Source organism: Dendrobium catenatum, unplaced genomic scaffold, assembly GCF_001605985.2.
Source record: "Dendrobium catenatum unplaced genomic scaffold, ASM160598v2 fragScaff_scaffold_1375, whole genome shotgun sequence".
In the NCBI taxonomy this organism is placed as follows: domain Eukaryota; kingdom Viridiplantae; phylum Streptophyta; class Magnoliopsida; order Asparagales; family Orchidaceae; genus Dendrobium; species Dendrobium catenatum.
Window position 1 is genome coordinate 870,631 of NW_021319837.1, and position 26,830 is coordinate 897,460.

General features: G+C 32.7%; 1 protein-coding gene across 2 annotated transcripts in view; it reads right to left on the minus strand.

Moving 5' to 3' along the window:
• LOC110109070 (E3 ubiquitin-protein ligase SIS3) overlaps nucleotides 1-26,830 on the minus strand; it is a gene marked incomplete at its 5' end in the record, with an annotated part of 42,666 nt that overhangs the window by 11,379 nt on the left and 4,457 nt on the right. The window contains 1 exon segment of one of the 2 annotated variants that reach the window (XM_020839967.2): nucleotides 10,168-10,233. Within the exon segment in view, the coding sequence (XP_020695626.1) occupies nucleotides 10,168-10,233 (66 nt within the window). 2 annotated transcript variants of the gene reach the window in all.

Here is a 26,830-nt window from a genome sequence, read left to right on the forward strand (position 1 = left end):
TATTTCTTGCTCCCCCATGTTATAAGATTTCCTCACAAGATTATGTAGTATCTTATCATAGATCTTCTATCAACTAGTGATCTTACACAGTCATCATCAATATACCCTTCAAATTATAAAATATCTTGCTTTTTATAGATAACTCATTCACTAGCATTTGATTTAAGTTATATAAGGATTCTGTAAGAAGCTTGAAGGTGAGACTCTTTGGCACTATATTCACTTTTCCCATAGGAGAGAAATATTCTTGATGGTCAATTTTATAAGATTGAATATATACTCTGACTATCAAACTCGTTTTATACCATTTGAAAATTTCATAATCTCTACATTTTATAGAAAAAACCATTTGCACCCTATTATTTTCTTCCCTTTGATAGTTCAACAATCTCCGCCATATTTGCGGGAATAGATGCGAACGGCGCCGCGTGTACAGTGATTTCGACGGGATTTCTGGCTGAATTCGTGGATCCCTTGGATAAGGTATGTTCTATTATACATTTTTTTTTTTCTTTTAGCTTCGATCCGGAGGTCAACATATGACATTCACCAATTCTTGTTTTTAAGTGCCTCAAATTAAACTTGTGCTAGTGTAATAAAATTAGAGCTGATATTTGTAAAAATACGTTATATATAGAATAAAAATTTAAGATGTGTATTAGGAGATGGACTATAGAGGAAAATATATAGTGATATGTTGATCATTGTTATGCGATAACAATTGCAAGTCTTAAGCTTGTTGAAGATTTTGATTAGGCTTGTTCATTCTTTAATAGACTTGTCAGAGAATAGTGTTCAGATTTTTTTTAATTTGTGTTGTTCAAATGTCAAGATTAAATATAGATATTTCATCAAATTTATCATCCAATTACGAGTTCTCCTCCTGAAGATGAATTCGATTAAAAACTTTATTTTTTATCAAATTTAACATCTTTGAAAATAAAGAAAGTTTCAACAATAACACTTAACCTTTTTGAGTGGAGGAATATCAAATAAGGATATATTTGAAAGCTCAATGATCAAATTTATTCCTGTGTTGTTTATGTATTTGTTCATAAGCAATACACGCAATAACCTTTGGAGGAATTTTTTAGCATAAGTTATTTGTATGGAAAAATTCAGCCAAATAATTTAGAAAAAATATGAAATCAATTACTCTTGAGAGTGTTTTATTAATTAAGTATATGACAATTAGAACTACTTTTCCTAGTATCTTTCTATACTTAGATTTGGGAAAATAAATTCCTGGGACTTAAGAATATGATGGTTTTTTTCTTTTTGTCACTCAATTTTGTTTGAGTGTTGGGATATAAGAAATGGTGGATGATACATTCTTTCTATAAAAAAATAGGTAGTGTAATTAAAATAATTATGAGCATTATCAATTTGAACCTTAATGTCAGCATGAAATTATTTTTATATCATGATAATAGAAATGAAGAGAAAATGGCAACATCAAAGTTTTCTTTGATAAAATAAACCTATATCATCCAAGTGTAATCATTTATGATGGTAAAAAATCCTATCGCTAAAAAAAAGATGGGGATTTAGAAAGACCACAAATATCGGAGTGAATAATTGGGAAAAAAAGAAGGTAGATGATCGTTAATTGCTTTTAGGAAAAATAATATGATTATATTTTGCAATTGCATAAGTGTGAGAAAAAGATAAAGGGGGAAAAGTAGCTAGTGAAAATTTATGTACTCAACATCACTTCTCAGTTTTAAACTATAAGATAAATGGGAGGAATATTAAAAATAAAGTAAATCATTGTTCTAGGTTATATGGGGGCATTTTAAGAATATTAACAAAAATATTTTTTAAAATAAGATTCTAGATCTTAAGATTTTGTCTGTGCATAAGAATTCTAATTTTATGTGGAAAAAGATAGTTAGTGATATTAAGAATGTTGCAAAAGATGTAATTGGAGTATCAAAGGGACAAGCTACAAATAATAATAAAAAGTTGGTGGTGGAATTAAAATGTGCATGAAAAGATAAAAAATAAGAAAATTTGTTATAAAATTTAGTTCAACTGTGAAAGCTCTGATAATTGGAAAAGATATAAAGAGGCCTATAAGGAATAAGAAATCAATTTGCAATGCAAAGATTTTAGTTTTTAATAATTTATATAATATATTAGATATTAAAGAGGGCGAAAGATATATGTATAAGTTAGCTAAACAAAGAGACATTAGTAAGAATTTAGTTCAAGTGAAGTGTATTAAAGATGAAGATCAAAAAGTGCTTTTATTAGAAGAGGATATTCAATAAAGGTGGATGAGATATTTTGCTAAACTTTTCAATGAAGATTATGATAATGTAATTGACTTTAGTGACCTTAGCACCCTAAATGAAAATAAATATTTTTATTTTTATCGGCGTATTAGTAAAACTAAAGTTAAAGATGCTTTAAAAAAAATGAAGTGTCAAAAAGCTATTGGATCTGATGATATTTCAATAGAAGTGTGGAAATGCTTAGGAGATGAAGGAATTTCTTGATTTACTAAACATTTTACAATTATTTTGAAGACTAAAAAGATGTCAGATGAGTGGAGAATGAGTGTGTTGATTCCTATTTTTAAAAATAAAGGTGATGCGCAAGATTCTGCAAATTATATAGGAATTAAGTTAATGTGCCATGCTTTAAAACTATGGAAGAGAGTTCTGGATCATAGGTTCCAACGTGACACTAATGTTTCTCAAAATTAATTTGGATTCATGCCAAGTAGGTTTATTATGGAAGTTACACATTTATTGAGAGGTTTAATGGAGAAGTATAGAGAGAATAAGGAGAATCTACATATGATTTTTATTGATTTAGAGAAAACAGATGATAAAGTTCCAAGATAAGTGTTATGGAGAGTTTTACATAAGAAAGGGGTTAATAATGCTTATATTCAAGTCGTTAAGGATATTTATGCAGAAGGTGTTACTTGTGTTCAAACACAAGGTGGTTTGACCAAGTATTTTTCTATTTCAGTTGGATTACATCAATGATCAATTTTAAGCCTATATCTTTTTGCTTTAGTCATGGATGTTCTCACTAGGATAACTAAATTGATTAGAGTTTTTCCTAAAGCCTTAGACATATTTTCCTACCTTAACATGAGTCCAAATCATGTTTCCTATATCTCTCTCTAGGATAACTAAGCCTCCAAATTTCTTAATCATAACAAAATTAGTTTAGAAATCTCCCCAAAGCATTAGGAAATCAACCTTTCCCTTCTCCAGATGAATCCAAACATTCGTAGAGGAATAGTGAGTTCTCTCCCTCATGTCCATGTCCCTCTTGCATGACAGTTGGCGCATCCTCAAGGCTCCAATTGTTGTATTACATTAGTTTTAGTTTCACGACCCGGCCCGGATGCACGATCTAATGAGGCGGGTACGAAAGTCGGACGATAAAATTTCTTAAACAATACTACTTCATTTGTACTAAAGAGCCACTAAACACAAAAGAAAAATTACCTGTTGTCATTTGCACGTCGCCTTCTATAAACATGTTCTTCTCTTTCAGCCATTTCTTTTCTTTGGAATTACATGAAACATTTAAACTTGTGGTTTGAGTTTACTAAGTAAACTCAGTGGGTAACTATTTAATAATCATTATTATTATTCTTTAATAGGCATCGTGTTATTTCTTAATATTAATTCGTTCTTTTCAATAATTTACATCTCTAGATAATTTCTTTCCAAACAATTTAAAACATTTTATAACTTTAATGTTTCATTCATATTTCTTTTCTTTCCAATTGCTTTGCACAGGAGCACCGTCTCAAAGTACCCTAAGGTACAACCTTTTTCATTTGATTACCTTTTCCATTTCCATAGCCTTTTCCATTTCCATAGCCTTTTCCTTTTCCATAGCCTTTCCTTTTCCTTTTTCGTGCACGAGTACGACGTCCCCAGCCAGTACCATAAGGGGGTGAACTCCTGAATTATTCATATATATCCTTTTTCCTTTCTTTTACATTTACCATAACATTTCTATTCTATTTCATATGTCGTTTCTTTTCAATATTTCTTTAATACATACGGTATTTTCTTTTCATTCATATGTTATTCAATTCATTTATTTCTTATTGGAATAATAATTACAACTACTTAGGCAGTAAATCTTTCAACATTTCGTATATTATAGTCTTTAATTAAAACTTTGAAAGCAGAAGAATAATGCAACAATTTGAATTTCATAATTATAATTACCCACTTTGAACTTTTCAGGCCTTCGACGAAGGGTGTTACCTCGAACCTCTCTCCAAATCTCTATCATCAAGAAATGAAGTTTTCATGAATTTGCTTTATCAAATAAAACTCAAGAATCGTTTCATGATAGAAATTTCTTACAATGGGATTTTCCAAATCTCCCAAAAATCCTTCTTCCTCTTCCAAAATTCTCTCTCTTTGCTTCAATTCTCTTCCTCTACCTTTAAGAAATATATTGTTCACTTTAAACGAAGTAAACGAAAGAAATTTATACAAAAAAAATCTGGAAGAAAATTCTACAAACCTTTTTCCTTCTTTCTCTCGACCGTTTCTCTCGTTCATCAATCTCTCCCAAAATAACACTCTGATAACTATAAGAATGAAAAGGAATTACTATTTCTTACCCTCGAAGATAATCACTTGCTAAAATCGGAGAAAAGAAAAAACTACCTTGTTCTTACGCACGAAGCCATCGCCGCCCTCTCTGTTTCGCGTGAATGATCTGTAGCGACCCTCTGTTGGGTCGCGGCTAATAATAGAAGGCTGGCCGGTTCGGTTGAACCGGCCAAGCCAAACCGGTTATTACATTTAGATTGCCCCAAGAGTTGTCATCAACCTTCTTCGAGTATGATGTTGTAGATTTTCCCAAAATCCTCATAACAATACACTATTAGCTCCTAAACTTAGGGCCAAATCCTAGGTTTACTCTTTCATTTGTTAAGACATAAAATTAGGAAATGAACAACCCTCTTTCATGCATGATGTTTGTAGTTTCCTCAAAACTCCAAGTGTTAGATTGCATTAATCCTAGTGTATACTAGGAGTTCCTTCATGGGAGTTCCTCCCTTTCATACATGAACAATTTGGAGCATCTCAAAGCTCCAAATGTTTCATTGCATGATCAATCAATCCACCCATTGTTTGTTGATACAAAATCAACAAACATCCACCTATCTATTCTTTCATGCATGACTTTTAGAGCCTCTTCAAAGTTCCAAATGTTGTTTTACATGATTCCTTGAAGCTTAGAAACAAATTCAAAGTCATTCATCCTTTGTTGTTTGTTGAAACACAAAATCAATAAACAATCATCTCAATCTCATATTTGTTGATGCACAAAGTCAACAATCATTCATTTATCCCCTTCATGCATGATGATCAAAGTTTCCCAAAATATTAAGAATATCATTGTACGAAGGTTTTGGAGCTTACAGCTAAATCCTAAATTTCCCCCTTATTTGTTGAGACACAAAATCAACAAATGAATATTCCTCCTCTCTTCTGCATGATATTCAGAGCTTCACCTAAGCTCCAAGAAATATCATTACACAAACGTTGAAACTTATAAGAAAATTTTAAGTTCTCTCACATGTCTTGTTGGAACACAAAAACAACAAATATCCTCCTCATGCATGTTGTTTTGAAGCATCTAATAAGCTTCAAATACATCATTGCATGAATCATTTGAACTTGGAACCAAATTTCAAGTTTCTTTTGCCTTATTCATTGGAGCATAAATCCAATGAATAATCCTTCCAAAACATAGGATTCAAACTATAATTACCTCCATTCACTTAGCTGATGGACACACCCTCTTTGAACACCAAATGTTTAAAGAGCATCTTCAATTCGCAACCCATAAGTTGTGTCCTCTTCTCCCACCTTCTACAAACCAAAATTGTAGAACATCTTCTCATCCACTCAACCCAAATTGGATGAATGAGTAGCCTTTCTTTGAACTTCAAATACTCAAAGAAACTCCTCCAACTTGCAACCCTTAAAAGTTGTATGTTTTTCTCTCATTCCTCTACATAACAAAATTGTAGAGATATCCCTCTTTCTAGAACCCAAAAGTTATAGGAAATCCCTTCATCCTCCTAGCCTATATTGGGTAAATGAGAATCTCTCTTTGAATATATCAAAAATTCAAGGAAAATCCCTTGTGATTTGTAATCTACATTAACATCTCACCCTTCCACATCTACTTAATCCAAAGTAGATGATCGTGCATCATTAAATGAAAAATTCAATGAATGCATCTTGACTTGTAGTTCCAAAACTATGGGTAATTTATCCTTTTAGGACTCCAAAAGCTCTGAAAGATTTACAACCTTAGCCTAAAAAAAGCTATGGGTTTTCTCTCCTTCTCCTCCAACCTATCAGTTGTAGAAGATTTCCCCTATTCTTAGCTCCAAAGCTAAGGAGAAATCTCCAACATTTGGCATAGAAGCTATATGTTGGGCATCTTCTCTCTTTTTCTTTAGCTTTGAAGATAAAAGTAACACCCATTTCCTTAGCCTCAAAGCTAGAGGTTTCATCTAATTTCCTCCAACCTCTAAATTGTAGTAAATTTTCCTCTTCTTAGCTCTAAAGCTAAAGGAGAATCCTCCAAATCTAGCCTAAAAACTACATATTGGACATCTTTCTTAGATCAAAACTCTATTCTTTTATTTAGCATTTAATCCTCATCTCATGACATTTAAAATGCAACACCTTTAGATGTCCCTTAAGAGTATTTTATTTGTTAAAATTCATTCTACTCTATTTGGCGAATTTCAGAAAGACCTAACTATAACCCTTAGGCATGTCTACGTTTTCCTATTAGGTAGACGCTTCTCTCTTATACAAATACTAAGAGAACTCTTAAGTCCTTAAAAATCACCTAATTTCCTTTGATACAACAACGATCAATTATTCCACCCCAAAAGGTGGAATAGTTGCATCATTGTATCTTAGGACTCATAAGTAATAAGTTTGCCTAAAAGCAAGCAGTGGTTTCCTTAAGGATTCTTCATAACCCTCCTAAATATGAAGCATTTAAAAACCAAATAAAATCTTTAAGTCACAAGCAACTTAGAGTGAAACGATCATTGGATAAAGATTAAACATCTTCATTCCAAAATAAAATAAAAAAATCGTTTCATAGTGTAACATGCCACACAACCACACACACTTAGATGCACAACCCCCTAGGCATATTAGGATTAGGATTTTTTTTTTTTTTTGCTCATGTGTTTGATGCTTTGCTGTGATTGCATTTGAATTGTCTGCATCGTGGACACATGACCTTAAGTGAATAGTGTAGAAATATATACATGTTTTTTTTTCAGATGGCCATGTCCAAAAGGGGGACACAATAAATCATAAATAAAAATGCTTGTATAATAGGTGCTGCTTAAATCTCCTACGAGGTGTGGCTAATAGGTTAAAAACAGGTGTTTGACACTTTAAGTGCTAAGTAAATTATGGATGTGACATGTTTATTATATAAACTGCTTTCTAACCAACTGTTTTGCAGCTTTGAGTCTTTTCATTTTCTAAATGTATTTGATTAGATTTTAAGTTGTATGTTAAACTTGTCGGGTTCAATTAAAGGAGGTGGGTCAATAGGATGTACCCATTGAAGGTAAAACCCAAGATCCATTCAAAAGCCAAAGTTTGAAGGCCCCCACATGTAAGAGTTTGTAAATAAATATTTGACTAGGTTGCATAATGACAAACAACTCAGTTGTCAAATTTGATTGTAATAACTTGAACTCTTTAATTTATATTCATTTTGTTTTATTTATATATAAGCATGTTTTGATATGTTTACCTGATTATGAATAGAAAATTCATGTTTTTTAGGTTTCTTCTTTGCTTTTGCATGGGGGTGGCTAGGACATGTTAATGCGGAAGGCTTTTAGGACAAAACTAATTTTTCTACGCATTAAAATGCTAAGTAATCTAAAATTAATCTAGGCTTCATAATTTTTAATTAAAAAAAAATGCATAACTCCCTTCAAGGAACCAAGTTTTCCAATATTTAAATTGATCATGCATAGTCTAATAAGTCTCATGTAAAGAAGACTTCACTTAAGGATCGGATAACAAAAAAAATCCGCATCTGTGTGAGTCAGCATTCTGCATACCATACATGGTCAGGCATCTTGGCCTAAAAGTCAAGTTGTAAGCTCTACTTTCTAAATAAAAATAATCTCCCTACTCTTTGAAAGCATTGAGACCGGATGTCATGGTTTTAAAAAAGCACCTATATGGGTTAGCTGATAAACATTTTCAGGTAGGGCAATAAATCTAGAGGTCAGGCTTGTTATATGTCAAGTGAGGTGTAATTTGTAAGCCTCTTGCACTTCATTAGACTTAGTTCGAAGCACTATCTCTTTGTAGACCTCACTTTAGTTCTAGTGTCCGAGGTAGTGGTTGATTTCAATCACCTCATAAGCCCTCGCCTTCCAGGCATTTCCTCCAACATGTGTGGTTGGATTATAAGCCCCAACATTCTAAATTAAAATTAACTTAAATAAAAAATATATTATAAAATGCAAAGCTCAACATATGATAATTTTAATTACCTCTAAGTTCCCCTCATAATCAAGTACTCCTACTCTTCCTCCCATTGGCTCTCATTCTAAAAAATCTAATCAGAATTGATCCCTCTTTCTTTGAAATTATTAAAGACCAAAATTCTTTAACAAGAATTTCATGGATTTTAAAATCAAAACTTTAAACAATTTTTTGATGATTTTCAAAACAAAGGAAATCTTCAATTTAATCAAGAGTTTTCTCAAGTATCAAATGCTTGTGATGTAATTAATCATAGAAGCAAACCCTTGTGGGGCATCCGTACCCCATAATAAAATAAATCTCATTCAACCAAATATTGAATGGGAAAAAATCTCTGTTAAAAATTAAAATTGAAAATTTTGTTATTGAGTCCATAAGGTAATAATATTTATCATACGAAAAAATATATCATCTTTCTTATGTCGTGCTCGATCACAAAATATGCAATCTATTGAGGATGACAAAATTCTCCAACAATAATGTATTTTCTCACTGCTCTCATCGCAAGCAAAACATTCATCCTCATTAGTATTGTTGTGAAATATTTGCATATCCCTTCATAATCGATCCAACCTAAGAAACGCCTTTTAGCGCTTCCTCATTATATGTTACTATTTTTTCAGGATGCCTATGATCAATTGCTTTTATAATCTTAGACATCTCTTTAATAATTTCATATTGTCCCTTTCTGTGGATATGGTGCAACCATCTCCATTGATATGGCTTGAAGTTTAGATTCAACTGCTTCTTGCCATATAACAAGTAACAACAAACTTTTTTCATGTCTTCACATGTCATCTCTAACTCCTATAATTATCATTGTTAATTCCCTCTATCATGTCTCTAGAAGTCATTATTCATCCTTCCAAATCTCCCACTCTCTCTCTCTCTTTCTCTCTCTCTAAATTTTTATGTATCTCACAGCAATCTATTAAACTGTCTTCTATGTTGTCTAACTAAAACTCATGCTTTTTAACCTTTTACACCTCTTATTAAAATTTTCAAAATCTCAAATCAAAGAAGATGCTTGGTAGAGATGTTTTAAGCTAGCAGAATCAGCTACTTTGCAACAAATGTTCCATTAGCCCTCTCATTCACTATTTCTTCAAGTTAAGCAAGACTATTGTTTATTCATTTTCTTACCAAAACCCGTAAAGCCTTATAACCTTTTACCCCTTTCATTGCATTTTTCATACATCAACTCAAGGAAGATGATTAGTGGAGTGTTGAAGCTGGCGGGATCCACTACATGACAACCACTATTGCGTTACACCCTTTCTTCCATCATATTAATGGCATAGTTAATAAATGCAGGTGCTTCCTCTCATATTATAGGTAGACACAAAAGTACTCATTGGAAAATTCAGAAGGCATTTGAATCATGAATATTAATCATGAAATATGATTTGTGTTTAACATTATTTGTTTCATATTTGGTAGAATAACATAATTAATAATCTACTTATATGATACGTCTATTTCTACTCCATAACAATTCCATAATAGCACCCAATTTGCATAATAACAAGCTCAGCTAGCATTTATATAATAGAATGCTGGAATTTCTACAAAAACCGAAAAAAGGCCAAATTAAAAGTAATTTATGAAATCTCACCCCATATTCAGAAATAGGAATCCCATGTTGAGCACGATGCATGTGAGCCTGCCTCCGCATTAGCCACTGAAATAAGGTTAAAAAAACAAAAAAAAGGCTCATGAAATCATTGTCGTCAAGCCAATAATATCCTAGAAAAAAAATAAATATTGCTAAAAATATCAAGCACACAAACCAAAGGAAATAATTCAATTGTTTTAATATGCAAACATTGAGTTCAATTGTTTTAAGAGAAAAAACATAAGGATACATTAAGGAATTTTTCCAAGTGATTTTTTGTTAGACCGGTCCAGGCGGGACCGGTTCACGAGCGAACATCGCGAAACGGCGGAGATTGCTTCCGCCTGGGCGGAAGCCGCGCGTGACGCACGCCTTGCGGAACGGTTTTGGGAAGGAAAATTTAGGAAGTTTAGGAGGCAAATTGATTGCAGGGATTGTTTAGGGAATTCCTTTTGAATTGTATGCATTAAATAGTAGATTTTCCTAGGGTTTGATCATCTTGAATTTGGCTGAAATTTGAGATCTCGTAGATTTAGGATTTCTTTGGGCTCTAGCGGCGTCTAGAGATTTGGGAGAGATCGATCCTCCTCTCGAATTGAGGATCAATTGTATCTTGCTCTTTTATTCATGAATACAAGTCTTTTCTTGAGTTTTCTCTCGTATTTTCCCGGACAAGTGCTGTTTTCCTGCTGTAAACAGCAGAAATCTGCTGTTTTCCTGCTGTGGACAGCCATTTGGCTGCTGTTGGTTCGCCGATTTTGGATAGGTTGCTTGTGAATACAAGCACTTCCTATCATTTTTCTCTTATATGGCAATAGTTCTTAGCTTGTGGTCTCAAGTAAAATTCATGAGTTGTTTCTTTTAATCTCATTGAATCATTGCCTTTTTTTTTCAATTTCAACAACGTTGGAATTGATTCTTCAATTGCGAGACAGCTTACCATTATTTGTAATGACAAGTTCAATCTTTTGTGCCTTTGTTTTAATAAAAATTTATTTTAATGCCTTACGAAAACAATTAATTCCTATATGATGCAAATTTATTCAAGGATGTTACTCAATCTTACTAGCATGCAATCCCAAGAGACAAAAACTTGAAATGCTAAAAAAATGCTCAAATAGATCAATAAGACTACAAAAAGATCAACAATGTGTCTCTTCACTTTTCATTTATAGTGATAAGAGGGTGGGTCATAGGAAAGGCTACACCAATAAGAATAAAAATATATAATTCTAAATATAATCTAGTATAGATTGTTCATGACATGTGTCACGAACTGATAGGTACTTTGTGTGATTCTTCTCTTCAAGCTCAGCTATTGGTTGCAGGGCAAACTCTTTTGGAAAGGTGTTTATGTGCGAGTGGATGAAAGCAACACCTCCAAGTAGACCATGTTGGATGAACCTACGGCACCGAGTGTTGTTGTCACCTTAGCAACCACTCAGACATAGTCCTTAAGCCGTTTTAAGTGTGAGGGGCGAGTCATCTTAAGCTACAATGATTATAAGCATATGGTTGACCGAGTACATAAAAGCATGCTATTGTTCTTGAAGGCGTGCCTTCCAAATGGTTGGAACAGAGCCCTCCATTAGTAACTTGCTGACTCATGAGTAAGTGTGTTGCTTGAGGGAGGTCATTCCTAAGGAGGCCAATCCTCTAAAGCCTAGAGGGACCTGTACAAATCATTAAAATTTCTACTAAGGGTGGCCTTCTCGAGTCATCTGGCGAGATAAGCCTAAGCCTTCAACTGATGAGTACTTCTGGGAGAGGAGGTGACCACTCATAACCGATTCTTCATAGCTAGGTTCCGTCCAGTTCAAGTTCTTCTGCTAAAACCTGTTAAGCACATATAGAACACCTGAGACGACATGCATGAATATATATTTATTTCCTCAATCCACTTGACTCTTTTAAGGCCAAATTGCAAAAAGTAGAAGTCTCCAATAAAGGAGGATCCCACTTCTATGCAAGATTAAGCAAGCCAAATGACCATATCAATTTTAACCATTGAAAGTAATTCTAGATGAGAATGCAAGGGAAAATGTCTAGTTGGGCCCAACCTAATATGACCACTTTAAAAAGGCCAATTTATTGAAATGGCGCAACATGTGTCTTTGGTTCCTTTGTTATATAAAGAATCAAAAGAAAACGAGAATCTCACCACTCTTTTTCTATACATGTGCAAAAGTTTTCAAGATGTCTAACTACCTCTAGTTGCTGCTAGCAAGCTCTGACCTCCACTAATAGTTTTATACCTATGCCCATAACATGAGATTATTTAACCCAACAAACCAAAACTCTCGACCTAAAATGAAAAAGGGGTTTCTTTTGCTTGCCTCATAAACAGCGAGGCATCCAAACCTTTGAGGTCTCAAGGCTCGCACAGATGAGACATTCTTCCTAATCTCCTTTGAAGAATTGGATAGGGTAGCTGGCATGGGTCTCAATTGGATGAACTAAACCCTTAGGATGAAGCCCTCACTCCCCTCAATCCAAAACCACTAAAATTGCCCAAGTTGGTAGAGTAAAATGGGAGAAATCATTGCTAGTTGGCATTCGGGTTGCTGACCCGCAAATAGGCCTGTGCACCTACTTTTGGTTGCATGCACAAGGCAAAGAATAGAACATTTCCTTAGGAATATTCTATAGGTTTATTACTAAATGCAATGTTTTTTTATGTTTTAGTTTCTTAGTTAAATGAAATGAACTTTTAACCGAAAGTGCATCAAACTATGTAGATTTTAAAAAAAGAAATTGGCATGACATTTTCCTAATTTCTAATTAAAAAAATGTATTTATTCCCTATTTTAATCATTTATTATAATTAATGACATCAAAAAATTACTTAAAATCAAATGACAGGTCAATTAGACCCTAATAAGACTCATTATTTTTTTCAAGGCTAGATAAATTATTTCATTTAAGTTATGATTTTCAAAGAGATTATTTTTACTGTAAAAAAATCTAGTGATTGGAATTTTCATCAAAAATGTCTGAAAAAATTAGAGATTGTTCTATGCACAATTAAAAGCCTCCCTAAATTTTTTTGAGAATTTTAGAGATCATTTGATATGTCTCACTAACGCAAAATATCGATTTAAGTTATTTTTTTGTTTTTCAGGCCTATCTAATAAATCCCAAAAATTCCAAAAAAAATAAAGGGGTGTTCTTTTAAGTTAAGATACTCATTTCTAATTTTTACTGATAATTGGTTTGATCAATTGCAGAATATGTACATTTTTAAAAGGAGAAAATCACTATTCACAAAATAACCATTTTATTCTGATGGACATTTTGTCATGGAATATATCCCAGAAGCATATTCTACTATTTTAAGCAAAAATTAATTTGTTGTGACTAGTTTAAATATTTTCCTATTTTTAATAATTAAAATATTATTTATTTGAATTAATTAAATATACAAAATAGATAAAATACCTTTAAAAAATTAAGAGATAGTTAAGCATGTCATATTATGTCATTGAATGGATCCATATGATTTTTTTCAAATCATTGATGCCAATATCTAAATTTTCAATTTAAAAATCTTAATCTCAAAATTTTAGAAAATAGGTTAAATAAATTTCATAATGTTTTTGACGTTAAACATCGTGGCGGACTTTTGGATTTTTTTCCAATTTGTTTAATGTTTTCATAAATTATTATAGTTTCTATAATAATTACAAAAAAAAATTAAATAATTAGAGAAAATTAAAATACTTAAAAGTTAAAACAGTTCATTTCATATGCATTATCATGTAACCAAAATGTCATAAACATTGTTCAAAGGCATTACATGATGCGCATTTTTTTTTTCAATTAAAAGCCTCTTCTTTAAATTATAAAGATGCAAAATTCAATTAATTTAATTAATTCTAGCATAATTTATGTTTTTCAAAGTCAGCCTTTTGATATATTTAATACTTTTCATAAAATTCAGCTTAATATTGATAATTATGAAAATATTAAATAATTTTTAAAATATCCTTAACATTCTAAAATGTATTTAAATTGATTACAGGAATTTGGATATTAAGTTGACCTATTACAACCATAAGTAGCCCGCTTAGCCTAAGCACATTGATTAGTTCGTCATTGTCGGTAAGCTAATCAATAGAGGACTACATCTTTTAGACTGACTCTCACAACATTCTAGGTTAGTCAGCTCCTTTATATATCCAAATGGCACTAATAGCACAAAACCTATATTAAAACTATTTCTAAGGACCATTCGAGTCTACCCCTATTTTGTAGCATCAGTAAGCATAAGCTTGATTGACATTTAATTTTACTTAATCTAATAGTCTAGTTATACCCCCTTAAATAGAATTTCTCATTAAACATAGCCATACCACATTGGCTGAATTTAACCTCAACAGAATCAAGCATTTTTTATTACATTTTCTACTTCTCTTAATTGCACACTATTAGCTGAGTGTCTTCTTAGACTAGAGATAATATGAGGCTAAATCTACTCATAGTATGGTACATACCTGTTAAGAGCGAATGGCGCACCATGGCGCGAAGGTCTATTTGGAGCCATGGCGCATAGCGCACGGCGCGGCGCGCGCTATTTTGAACATGGCGCAAGCTATATAAAAATTATAAAATAATAAGCATGAATATGAAATATTATTAAAAATGAAAGACAAGCTATCATAATAAAAAAAGACAATCATAACATATATAAGTTCGACTAAGTAACATTCAAATATCTCATAATTCAAATACTACAATCTTTTTTTCTAAAAGATCAAATAAGAATTTAATCTACTCTTCTTGGGAATCATCATCATCAGCAAATGTTAAAAAAGCTTTATTATCTTCTTCAACATTATCTCCTACTTCATAATCCTCTTCATCACCCTTGGTATCGCTACTTCATAATCCTATAAGAACTGAATCTGACATTTTATGATCACCTAAAAGAAAACAAATTTAGATAAAAGAAATATAATATTATCCAAGAAACATAATATGGGGGCTGCCGGGGGTCCAAGGGGGCGCTGCCCCCGCTGCCCCCTGGCAGAACAAAATTTATTTGTAATAGAAATTTTGAAGTTCGTTTGTATGGAAATTAGGGAGCGGTACCGAGCATGTACCTAGTTGTACCGAGCTGTACCGAGCTGTACAAAGCATGTAACTAGCGGTACCGAGCATTTACATAGCGGTACCGAGCGGTATCATGCATGTACTTAGCAATACCGAGCGTGTACCTAGTTGTACTGAGCTGTACCGAGCTGTACAAAGCATGTACCGAGCGGTATCATGCATGTACTTAGCGATACCGAGCGTGTACCTAGCGGTACCGAACATGTACCTAGCGGTACCGAGCGTGTACCTAGTTGTACCGAGCTGTACCGAGCGGTACAGAGCATGTAACTAGCGGTACCAAGCGGTATAAAAAATATTCATAAGTATACCAAAATTTAAAAACAATTTGGCGCGCTATTTTTGCGCCGTGCGCAATGCGCCATGGCTCACATGTGGCGCAAATAGCGCGCGCTATTTTAAACACATGCGCCTCGCCATGAACATGGCGTTGTAGGTGCGCCGCGCCGTGCGCCATGGCGCACGCTATTTTGCGCCATTGATAGCTATGGTATGGTAAAAGATGCCACCTGGGAACGAGAAGCTGAAATGAGAAGTCAATATCCTCATCTTTTTAACTAAGGTATGTTTAATTATACTTGTTTAATTTCGATGACGAAATTTTTAAAAGGAAGGGAGATAATCGCGACCCAGAAAGGATCGCTATTCGCGAACGGAAAGACGAACAGAGAGCGGGCGGACGACCGAACGTGCGAAGGAGGGATTTCGAGTTTTTCTTTCGCCATTTTTAGCAGTCGATCGCGTTAGAGGATAAGAATTGATCATTCCTTTTTATTTCTATCATTAAAGGAGTGTTATTTTGGGAGAATTTGCAACAAACGAGCGGAACGGCCGAAGAGAAAGAAGGAAGAAGTTTGTGGTATTTTTCTTCCCAAAATTTTGTATAAATCCCCTTCTTTTAATTCTTCTAAAGCAAACATTATTCCTTGAAGGAAAAGAAGGAATTGAAATCAAGGAGAGAGAGTTTTGGAAGAGGAAGAAAGATTTTGGGAAATTTTGGAAATCCCATTGTAAGTAATTTCTATTATAAAACTATTCTTGAGTTTTATTTTGACAAAACAAGTTAATGAAAACTTTATTGATTGATATTAGAGATTTGGAGAGAGGTTCGAGGCTGTATCCTACGCCGAAGGCCTGAAAAGTTCAAAGTGGATAATTATGATTATGAAATTCAAAATTTAGCATTTTCTTTTAGTACGATAAAATAGTCTGCATTATAATATTACTTTCAAAGTTTTATCTTAAAGACTACTACATATGAAGAGTTGAAATATTAAATACCTAATGATTGTAAGTATTATTCTAATAAGAAACAAATGAATTGAATAATGAAAAGAAAATACATGTATGTACTAAAGAAATATTGAAAAGAAATGACATATAAAATTGAATAGAAATGATATGGTAAATGTAAAAGAAAGGAAAATGATATATATGAATATTTCAGGAGTTCACCCCCTTATGGTACTGGCTGAGGACGCCGTACTCGTGCACGTAAAAAGGAAAAGGAAAAGGTAATGGAAATGGAAAAGGAAAAAAATGGAAAATGTTGTACTTTTGAGTACATTGAGATGGTGCTCCTGTATGAATTAAACGGGAAAAGGAAATAATCAAGATAGCTTTAAATGTTTTAAAGCAAAATGATCAAATATGTATAAATTATCGAAATAAATGGAAAAAATACAATGAATGATTAATTGCATGTTGAAGATTATAAGAGTATTGTAAATAAGAACATTTATTTTAATTGTTCAAATAATTTCCCACTGAGTTTACTTAGTAAACTCAAACCACGAGTTTAAATGTTTCAGGAAATTCCTAAGAAAAGAAATGGCAGAAAGAGAAGAATATATTTACAGAAGACGCCGTGCAAATGATAACAGGTAAATTAAATTTTTGTGTTCAGTGGCTCTTCAGTTTATAGAAAAGTTTTTGATGATGAATTATTATTATATTGATGGAAATGTACTATCGTCCGACTTTTCGTACCCGCCTCGTTAGATCGAGCATCCGGGACGGGTCGGTTTAAGCCCTGTAAGTTTTTAGACTTAGCCTTTAATCATTATAGCTCCAATACCATTATTAGATAAAGGTTCATCCAATAATGAAAGTCAAAACCTCATATAATTATTCAAGGAATGCAATTAACCTTAGACATGTTACCTTAATATTCTCTTAAGGGTTGTTTAGTTGGATTTACTTTAGGGTGTAAAATATTTTAAATGCAAGGGTTTTACAAATTTTGGTGTTTGATTGGAATACAAAATAATGCAAAGAAATGTAAAGTAAATTTAATGTAAAGTGAAGTAGCTCATTTTGAGTGCAAAATAAACTCCTTTGATTTTGAGTGAAACCGTTTACACCACAAACTTGCTTGACTGCCAGCCATAGCCCTCCAACGCCCGCCGCCACTGCCACCACTACAGCCAGTTGCTGACCTCCTCCGCAGCCACTGTCGCCCATTGACCACCACCCTCCGCCGCCACTGCCGACCGTCACCATTTAGAACTTTACATTCATTATTTCTAACCAAATAAGAAAAAACATTTATATACATTCATCCAAATAACTCCAAATTATTCATTTTACACTGCATTCCATTTTTAGCCAAAGTAATACAACCAAACAACCCCTAAATCAATAAGAAATTATCTTTTAAATAAATTGAATTAAGTGGCAAATCTTAATTTAATTGGATCCCATGAAATGGACTAACACAATAAATTGGCACACGCATATGAGCTGAACTCTACCATACCAAGACTTTTGCACACTTTGATACTATGATAGTCCACAAACCCTGGCCATTTACTATAATGAAGATGTAATTAAGTCAACGATTTGCTAGAAAATCATTTTTGTTGCATTGCAAACAATTCTGTTGGTTGGATTGTTTTATAGCTAGGATGATTATGTTTTTTTTTTTTTTTTAGTAGGGATATTTTTTTTTTTTTTTTTTTTTTTTTTTGAAAGATGCAAATTGCAATAAAACAAAGAAACCTAATACAAGCTAATAAAGAAAAGAAATACAATCATATTCCTCCTTTAACCATTTAAGAAAGAAATGAGGAATATTATTATTACCAATATCATCCCAAAAGAAGCTACTAGAAAGAGCAAAGTTAGCACATAAATCAGCTAACTTATTACAATCCTTATAAACAAATTTAAAAGTAACATTGTTGAAATCATCCAAAAAAGAAATCTCCTCCATCCACTTGCAACTTTTAACAGCATCCATCTTCCTCATAGAATCTTGAAGAAATTTGATCACAAGTTATTCCCTTTAATGATGATCCCTTTATATTGAAACATCCAATCTTGTATAAACCAGCCCAAAGAGTGAATAGCAAAAAGTTCCAATTGAGAAACGTCCGAATGTAGACAATTAAATCCAAAAGCTAACAAAAAAAGATGATTATGACTTCTATTGGAATGTTGGCCATTTTATTGTACAAGGAGTTTGATGGAAAACTTCGTATATACAAGGTATAATCAAAAGTTTTTTACCCAATGCAGACTCTCATTCAGTAGTATCTTTCCTAGTACATGGAGAATAAGTACCCATTTGAGCAAGGTAACAAGAACTAGGAGCAAAGAGATCATCAATACTTATTCTTCTTTTTATTTTTTTTTTTTGCCCCCTTATGATTTGAGTTGGTCTAGGGTGGGCTTGGATTATAACTAAGTTTAAGTTGGTTTAAGGTTTGGGTTGGTTTAACAAAGTAAGATATGGATTATATAGGTAAGATATAATTAGCTAAGTATAGAAAAGATTTGAATGTTATGATTTTGAAAAGATTTGGGTGGAGAAGTAGGACAGAATATTGGGAATAAAGGATGCATTTCTTCATCTCTTATGAGTATGAATTTAAAATTTTAGAATGATATCATTTTATGTTTTAGAAAGGATTGGATTAGGGTAATTTTAGCAAACCTATGATATAGTATGTTATTGAAATTTTTGAAAAAATGGATTTGGAAGGCCAAGATTTATCTAATTTATAAAGATTTGATCAAAGCTATTAAGGAAACAAAGTAATTTAGCAAACAAATACTTCTAAATAAAGAGGAAATATTTATGAAAAGTGATGTGTAGAAGGATTTTGATAGATATTATGTAATGAATGTTTCTGAAGAAAAAAGGAAGAATATGGGGAGATTTAGGAGTTTGATGGAGATTCGTTCCATATGGAAAAAGCTATTAGGGAGGTTTCTTAGGTGTTAAAAGTTGGATATTTATACTTGGGGCAATATTTCAGATGCATAAAATAGGTGCAAGCAAGTCATCATAACGATTGTCAAGACAGGAAAATAGTAGCAGTAAGACTGAACTCACAACAGCAACATAGAGGCCAGAAATATTAAATTCAGCTATTTTAGCATTAAATTTCAGCCGTAAAACAAAACAGCAAGAGGTCAATTAGTGATAGGTGATTTAAGAGGGCCATCAGGGGGCACATGCCTTCCTAAAATTTTAATGTCCTCAGATATATGATTTTGCTTTCATTAATATAATTTTCACAAAAATATTTAATTTGCATCCCACCAAAATTTTAGATTTAAGAGTTTTCAATATATACATCAAAAAAAGTTGATGGTATTCTTAAAATAGTCAACGTTTGCTCCTATGAAGAAAAATTACTGGTTCAGCCACTACTGGAGTGAGGTTCACAGGCTTTTTGGTCTTAATATTGGGAAGGTCTCAGTTCAGGTTAAGGCTAGAGTTTAAGGTCTGCTGAGAATGAAAGCTTAAGCGAGGCCTGATAGATAGCATAAGAAGAAGCATCATGAAAGCATGCAACCAAGAAATTTAAAGCTGAAAATGTATAGCTTTCTGAACTCAATGGATGCCATGACACTAGTTCATTGTGGTGCATATCTTCATCATGGCAATTTTTTTCGTAGCATTTGTAATCATACACTCACAATGAAATAAAGGATCATTTAACTAGGTACAAAATTATGTGGGTAAGTGTTTAAATCTTGATTGTTCCTTAATAAAGTGGAAGGAGAAATCAGACTAAGAGGGACCAGAAAAATGGAGAGTGGGAGAGAAGCTTGCCTGCTTAAAAATTTATTTTTTATTTCAGTAGAATGTATGAAACCTTACAAGCATAAAAGAAATTTTACGACTAAAGAAAATAACCATTTATAAAAGAAATTTTACGACTAAAGAAAATAAGCAGCAAGCAATCAAAATTGAAAGAAATCATAATGGATCCTCCATATAAGTCAAGTCTGCATGCTAACAATCCTCCTAATAAAGTAGGATTTGATTACATATTTATTACAGAATAAAACCAAGACATAAGCTTTGAACCAGTACTAAAAATACATGATAGCAATAACTATTGATCTTCTTTTGGTTGTGCACTGTTTAACTTGAATTTAACACAATCTTAAATAATAAGCCATTAATATGAGTCAAACACCTCAACCTACCCCCATTTAGCATGCTCAATTAGAAGTTGAGCTTGATTAAAATTCAATAAAATGTAAATAAATGTAATGATGGCCTAGTAGGGAGACCCTCATTAGATCAATTGCAAAGGACTATTACAATGAAAATTACTAGTATATATATATATATATAAGGCCGGACCATATAAGATTTGGAGGGCTTTAAATTTTAAACTCTTCTTGGAAGCTCACCAGTTAGCCTAAATTTAGGATTCCAAATGGCAATCAAATATTTTAATGAATTATTCATATTTGGAGGAATTTTGTGGATGGAACTTCGACGTATTTATCTCCTTTTCGGCAACACTTCATATACTATTTATGTTCTCATTGGCTCAATTAAAAAAAATTTTGATCTCTTGCAAAACTTCTGTGCAACACAGTATAATTGTGCTATCAATTTTTGGTTTGATTGGGAATCAATCATAATTAAAGTTTATAAACCCGGACAAATATCTCCCCCTGTCAAAACTTATTGTCCTAAAACTCCAAATTCTTCCAAAAGTCTTAAATCATTTCAACCCTCATAAATATTTATTTATATCCTTTCTACAATACCTTAACTCTTATTGTCACCAATCTACATAAAAATTCATAACTTCACATCCGAATATCCAATTGACATTAAATCACCTTTATTAATAACTAAAATCCAAATATTTGTTATAGATGTCCTAATCTCTTTTCCATTAAAAAAATCATCCATTGCAAGAAAGTCTTAGCCAAAAAAATTTTCCAGAAACTTTAAAATAGTAAACACTTAAGCTTCTAACCATACCTTCCACCAACTCTACCAACCTTTGAAGCTCACCAGTTAGCCTAAATTTAGGACTCCCAATGGCAATCAAATATTTTAATGAATTATTCATATTTGGAGGAATTTTGTGGATAGAATTTTGATGTGTTTATCTCCTTTTCTAAAACAGTTCATGTACTATTTATATTCTCACTGCTTCAATAAAAAAAAATCATCTCTTGCAAAACTTGTGTGCTACACAATAAAATTGTGTTGTCAATTTTTGGTTTGATTGAGAATCAATCATAATTAAAGTTCATAAACCCCGACAAATATTTCCCCTCTCAAAACCTATTTTCCTAAGACTCCAAATTCTTCCAAAGTCATAATTCATTTCAACCCTCATAAAAATTTATTTATATCCTTTCTACAATACCTTAACTCTTATTGTTAAAAACTCATAAACTTCACAATTGACATTAAATCACCTTTATTAATGAACTAACATCCAAATCTTCGATATAGAGGTCCTTACTCTTTTCCATTAAAAAAATAATCATCCATTGCAAGAGAGTCTTAGCCAAAAAAAAAAAATTTAGAAATTTTAAACTATTAAACAGTGTCACTTAAAGCTTCTAACAGTACCTTCCACCAACTTTACCAACCTTGAAAACTAATAGCCAAAACACCCTCATTTGGTATTCAAGAGAGAAAAAGTCCAAAACTTAAGTTTTGCCATCATAGAGAAAAACTCAACAATCTAAAAAGACATCACCAACACCACAAGTAATAGTTCTATCTTGAGAACTACTTTCAATAAGATTTTCTTCCACTAAAACACTTATACTTCTACTTCAAGAGGAGAAGAACTGCAACTTTATCAAGGTATCTCAAAATCAAGTGATAACATTTGATTTTCCTTTGTTGTTAATTCCTTTATTTTGGTAGGAACCAATGATAAAGAAATCTAAGATACCGACATATTATGTTGGAAATTCTAAATTTAATTTGGTAGTCCTCCAAGTAATAAACACCATATCGAAGTCAATTCAATCAAATTTTAAAGCCTACCCCAACCCATTAATACATGAGAGTTTCATTCAATGTAAGGGTATGATGCACAATAAAATATTCCAAGCAGCCCATTAAATATATTTAAAACATTAAAATTGATAGTATAATTTTTTAGGTTTGTTCTTTTAGTTTTGTGCATGCTTATCTTATGAAATTAAATTGCTAATGAATGCTAAGGTCTCCAAATATAAATTTCATATACTTACATTTCTTTAAAACATAAGCATTTTTTTTCAATTCTTTTGTTTTCCTGTCAAAATTATTTTCAACAAAAAAAATGATTTGTGTATTTATAACACTAAAAGGGCATTGTCAAGACAACTATAAATTATCTAAGGAAAGCATAGGACAAGTGATTCATCACTCGTACTCAGACAAAAAATCTACAACAAGTTGGTGTACATACCTTGCTCATATGCTCATCTCATGGTGCATTAAGAAATAGTTCATAGTAGTTAAATTATCCACCAAAGCGAAATATCATTTTCTAGCCACGACTGCCACCAACATAATCTAGCTTCTTAGGCTCTTAAAAGAATTTCTAATATCCACATATACTCCAACACCTTTAAACTATGACAACATTTTTACCATGACACTTGCAAACAAGCCCGCCTTTCATTCTCATATAAAATATATATATGAATCGACTCCCTTTATATGTGAATGCATTCCATCCAAAGGGATAGTTGTACATCAAACATGCTCTCATAATCAAATGTCCACATCTTCACCAAAACTCCTCTTACAAAGCGAAATATCATGCTATAGCCACGGCTGCCACCAACATAATCTAGCTTCGTAGGCTCTTAAAGGAATTTCTAATATCCACATATACTCCAACACCCATAAACTATGACAACATTTTTACTATGACACTTGCAAACAAGCCCGCCTTTAATTTTCATTATATATATATATATATATATATATATATATATATTGACTCACATTACATATGAATGCATTCCATCCAAAGAGATAGTTGTACATCAAACATCCTCTCATAATCAAATAAGCAGATTAGAGACAAGTTGATGATCCAAGAAACAACCATCAACTTGAGAGGAGGTGATAACCTGCAAAATCAACAACCAAAAGTGCATTCCAAAAACATCCACTTCTTCAATCTAATCTCCACCGCACTATACAAACAGCATAACAAATCTTAGCCCTTGAAGCAAACTAATTTTATCATCTATAATAGAATCAGAGTAAAATGGTTTTTGTATACCAATACAAAAAGTTGTAACAATTGCAGTATAAAATAGGACAACCAACACTTGTTTGAAATTCCTTTCTGCTCATTTTGATAAAAGTATATCTTCTCTTCCCTACCTTTCTTTCTTCTTGTGCTTCCAGCTCTTCAACAAGGAGTCATAACCCTTCATTTATTCTTTATCTTCTTTCAAATGTAAAAAAAAAAAACTAAAAAAGAATAGGGGAAAGAAAATTTAGGGCTTTTAAGGAATATTTTTGTTGAATCCAATTTTGTAGTGGGCGATACCCGACCATACTCATAAGATTAATTACAAAAAGTAGAAAACTAGAAAGAGAGGGAGAGAATAAGACAAAATCTTTGTGATGTCATTGCTTGAAAATAAAGAAATTGAGACAAATAAGTTGTTATGTGGGTTTTAAGGCTTGGCCTCTGACCCTATATTTATAGGTGAGAGTAAAGGCATGATTATATTACAAGAATGACATTAAAAGGTAAATAAATGAATGACATAATACAATCTAATAAATCTTGTCAAAAAAAGAGATGGTAATTATATCTCTTTAATTACATGAGATGTGTATAAAAGCTTTCCAGATTTAAGGTGAGCCCATATGTTGTCATTGATTGGTCTATTCATATTTGATTGACTCGTGAGATCAACATCTATTCGGTTCATTTTTAAAGACTTCAGGAATCAAAATGGTCCTTTAATATAGTTTGGGACCATTTTGGTCTTTTGATTCTTTTTCCCACATATCAAAGATAATTTGTCAAAACTAATATCCAAAAAATATGTTGAATAGAAGATATCTAAGAACAAGCTGAATAAAGAATGTTTTAATGGCTTCCAATTTAAGAATTTTTCAAATGTTACTTGACCTTTTTGCCTTCCATTTCTTTTCACTTAGTCAAAAACTAAGACGGGCGTCGACTTTCACAAGACTTTTTATCTTCATAAAGGTAGCCATCTAGACTTTTTGCTTAGAATGGACTTCTCTCACAACTCAATTCAGATCTTGCTACAAAGGGAGGGATGTCCAAGTTCTAGGGCTTGATTTTTTTTTCTAAAAAATAATAAAAGATTCGATCAAATGCATGAAAGTTGTATGATATTATTTATTAAAACTTATTGAATATATCTATTTTCCCTTAGAATGAAATTCATGCTTTAGATTAAGTATAAAAGGTGACTATGATAAGTGTGAACTGTCCATCTACCTAGGGGCCTTAGCTCTCCTACGAATCTTGTGTTTGGGAGCTTCAACTCACATTTAGTGAGTACTCTTATCACTTTTAAACTTGAGCCTAAGCCGAGATCACATTGATCCAAAGCCTAAGTTAGTCTACTTTTTTCCTCATCTAGCCAAGTTTCACATAGGAAAAAGTTTTTCCAATGTAGATATGGGGTGTCAATATGTCAACTCTCTTGTGTTTGAAGTTGATCGAGCTTAAATTTGAAAGTTGATTTTTGAATTTTTAGAATCCACTTCATTGTAAGTTTTATTTTCTTATTATTTTTAAAAAAAAAATTGAAACTTTTAAGTGAGGAACAAGTTTACCAATTCATAAATTTGAATTCATCAAGCACTAAATTCCTTGAGTATTTGATAAGTATTTGTTAGATATCGAGTCAACCAAGCGTAAAGTTCTAACTATCGAGTTCTTGGAGTATACATCAAGTTCCCCTAGTATAATTTGATTAAATCCCATCTTTCACTTGGCTTGAACTTGATTTTGCTTCTTGAGAGAGTAAACACCAAATTAATTCTCACCTCTTAAGAGAAAGTGTCATCTATTTTGTACTCACAAAGCTTGGCTTCTGGTCCTTTGCATAATTCCAAGCTTATCACACCTTTTAGGATATTTAATTCAAATTTGTCCATGGGCGATACTCAGACCTTACAAAATTGCTACAAAAAGTAGAGAACAAGAAATAGAGAGTGAAAGAATAGGAGAAAAACTAGGTGATTTCATTACACAAAAGTAGAAAGGTTGAGACAAGTTGTTTTGTGTGTTTTTAGGCTTACCCTCTAACCCCATATGTATAGGTGGGAGTAAGGGCAAGGCTATATAATAAGAATTACATTAAAAAGTAAATAACTCAAAGACATATTACAACCTAATAAAATCTTGCTAAAAAAGAGAGATATAATTATATCTCTTTAATTACATGAGATATGTATAAAAGCTTTCTATATTTAAGATGAGCTCATATGCAGCTATTGAATGGTCTGATCCAATTTGATTGACCCATGAGATCAATTTCTTTTACCTAGTTCGGTTGACTCAAGCTCATCAAGAGCAATTTGTGGTATACAAGTGTGGGCTCCGAAAATTCGGCCCCGGCCTCCCCGCCGCGCTTCTCTTGCTTTTTATTCGGCGAGGGGAGTTTTAACGGAATAAGTTCCGGGGTAAATTTTGGAAGGCGGATGGATTTGTAGATAAGACACTACCCAGAGATTTCGCCCTCATTTTGCGAGGACTTTATGATCTGAGTTCTGGTTTCCTATAGGCGCAAGCCCCTATAGTTAATTACCTCTCCCGATAACAAGAGAGAACTTTCGATTAAGGCTAGTCGTTAATCAGGTACGTATATAACACGTGGTATCTGGCATATAGTAGCAGCAAGGGTATGGAATTTGAGAATTTGGAAATAGTTTAGACGTTTGAAAATTTTGATATTTAAAATAGAAATTTCACCATCTTTTACTTAAAGCGAATGGTGGGGGAATGGATGATGGACCCGATCAAGATCCCATGGTTCCGTCGTCCCGAGCCATCGTGGTCCCTGTTCTACTTAGTCAGAGGAGATAGTCGACCCAACCTGACAGAAGGATCCTTGTCGGCAGCCATGGGTTGCTTTTTCCAAGGGGACCTTGTAGACCTGGGTTGAATGTTTGTCAAAGGGGACGAATTTGAATCCACCTTAGCTAACAGAGGGCTTTGTGCCCTATCAATCATATCCTATTGATACATATCTCAAGGATTTGATGCCAATAAGGAACGTAACGGCGCTGGCCATAACCGGTATTTCGTGGTGCCATTTGACGGCAAAA